At 51.6% G+C, this 2191-nt stretch overlaps 1 protein-coding gene across 4 annotated transcripts in view; it reads right to left on the bottom strand.

Moving 5' to 3' along the window:
• The window catches only part of POU6F1 (POU class 6 homeobox 1), a 25000-nt gene that overhangs the window by 15139 nt on the left and 7670 nt on the right, over positions 1–2191 (bottom strand). For all 4 annotated transcript variants that reach the window (XR_001512754.1, XM_006757074.2, XM_006757073.2 and 1 more), the window contains exon 3: positions 1–118. This exon is cut by the window's left edge and continues 105 nt beyond it. Coding sequence is in view for 3 of the 4 variants with exons in the window: in XM_006757074.2 (XP_006757137.1) it covers positions 1–118 (118 nt within the window). In the remaining variant the exon portion in view is untranslated. The remainder of the gene's footprint in view (positions 119–2191) is intronic.

Raw genomic sequence — 2191 nt, 5'->3', positions numbered from 1 at the left:
GCTGGCAGCCCTCGGCGGCCACACCCTCCAGTCCTTTGCCCTCCTCCTCAGCGGGGACCTGGGCATCCACTCCAACTTCCAGCACGCGGATGGTCTCGTGGCCTGACATCACGATGACCTGCAATCAGAGGACAGGGCATGCCGTGGGGGAGGGGCCCATAGAGACCCCCCTGCCCGGTGCCCAGGGCTCTAGGTATGATTTCGGGAGAGAGGAAGGGTAGACGTCCTGCCCGAGCACTGTGTGCTCTGTGAGGACTCCCGAGCCTGGGGCAGGCTGCAGCTCCCCGCTCCAGAGAAGGAGAGGGCTGGGAGAAAGGCCCTGGGGACCGGACAGGGGCAGGGCCTGACACAGCTGGAAGCGTCCCGGCCCACGGAGCCAAATCCCTGGAGGATATTTCTACTCGGTCCTTCTCTGGGACTCAGTTCGGGGCGTGGTAAAGTCTATCCCACAGCCTTGCAAGGATGTTCCCTTGGCCGCTAGGATATTGGTGCGTGGCCATGAGGGCCCCTGACACAGCATCCACTGCGTAAGCTGGGCCAAGAAGCAAATCCCACTTCACGTCCCTTTCAATCCCCGGAGATAAAGCAGCGGAACAAATGCTCCGCAGTGCTGAGCCACTTTTTCAGCTCGTGATTCCTTTATTTCCAAACTCTGGGGCAAAGGCCAAGATTTTCCTACAAGCTAACTTCCTGCATCCTGAAGGCAGAGCCTCTCCCACCCCCTGGCCTGGAGCTCGTGCCCGGTGGCTACAGTTGTGCCATCGGCTGTGGGCCTGCTCTGACCTTGAAGGGAGCCTCCATGTCCCAGCACGGCGGGAGGCGCCTGGGCCTCCTCAGAACAGGGCCTCTTCCCCTGCTCAAACAACCAGCTCTCAGCCCTCTAACTCCAGCACTCAAAGGCTTCCAACTGGGCCATTCAAAACTCAGGGACCCTGTACATTGAAAAGTTCTCGGCCCAGCTCCACTACATTTGGCCTATGCCTGAAGCTACTCACACAGCACACTCCTTAAGCCTGAAAACTGGACCCAGCCAGAGACTCTGCTGGAAAAAGTGACAATGTGACCCATCAGGGGAGCTGGAGGGAAATTAACCCCCAAGCGGTTGCCTTTCTGACTCAAACTTGACCTATGAGGGACTTCAATTACATTTTAGGAGTTGTTCATCTTTTTTCCCCTTTAAAAAATTCATCTTTTTTCTCCTTTTCAGTGCCCTGGCCGGTGTGGCTCAGTTGGTTGAGCATTTTCCCATGCACTGAAAGGTCACCAGTTTGGTTCCTGGTCAGGGCACATACCCAGGTTGTGGGTTTGATCTCCAGTCGGGGTGCATGCGGGAGGTGACTGATCCATGTTTTCTCTCTTTCTCTTTCTCTCTCTCTCTGTCTCTCTCTCCCTCTCTGTCTCTCTCTCTCTCTCTCCTTTCCTTACTCTTCCTTTCTCTCTCTAAAAAAGATAAAAATTAACAAAAAACATTTTAAGTTTACATAAGTAATAAATGGTCATTGTAGAAAAATTAGAAAAAATATATAAGCAAGAAAAAATATTAAGAGCAAATTACGCCCCCCGCCCCCCAAGCAAACAAAAGAGAAAAAATACCCACAGGAAAAGTAAGAAATAAGAGCAAATTACCCAATGCCCAAATATTTCCCCATGTAAGATTATACATATTTGTACATTTTAATTTCACTTTTTAAGATCACAGCTTAGCCTGGCTGGAGTGGCTCAGTGGTTGAGCATCGACTCATGAAGCAGGAGGTCGGAGTTCACTGCGGACTGAAGGGTCCCAAGTTCAATTCCGGATGAGGGCATGTGCCTTGGTTGCGGGCACATCCCCAGTGGGGGTGTGCAAGAGACAGCCGATCAGTGATTCTCTCTTATCATTGATGTTTCTATCTCTCTCTCTCTCTCCCTCTCCCTTCCTCTCTGAAATCAATAAAAATATATTAAAAAAATAATAAAGTCACGGCTTACATTCCCAAATTAAGCCACTGAGAAATCCTAGCTGGTAACTAATCCTGGTCAGGTGAACTGACCATGTACTTTGGTAAGAAACAGATAATGAGCCCTAACCGGTTTGGCTCAGTGGATGGAGCGTCGGCCTACGGATTGAAGGGTCCCAGGTTCGATTCCGGTCAAGGGCATATACCTTGGTTGCGGGCACATTCCCCGTGTGGGGTGTGCGGGAGGCAGCTGT

This window comes from Myotis davidii, unplaced genomic scaffold, assembly GCF_000327345.1.
Source record: "Myotis davidii unplaced genomic scaffold, ASM32734v1 scaffold233, whole genome shotgun sequence".
Taxonomy (NCBI): Eukaryota; Metazoa; Chordata; class Mammalia; order Chiroptera; family Vespertilionidae; genus Myotis; species Myotis davidii.
This window is presented reverse-complemented; position numbering and strand designations above follow the sequence as displayed.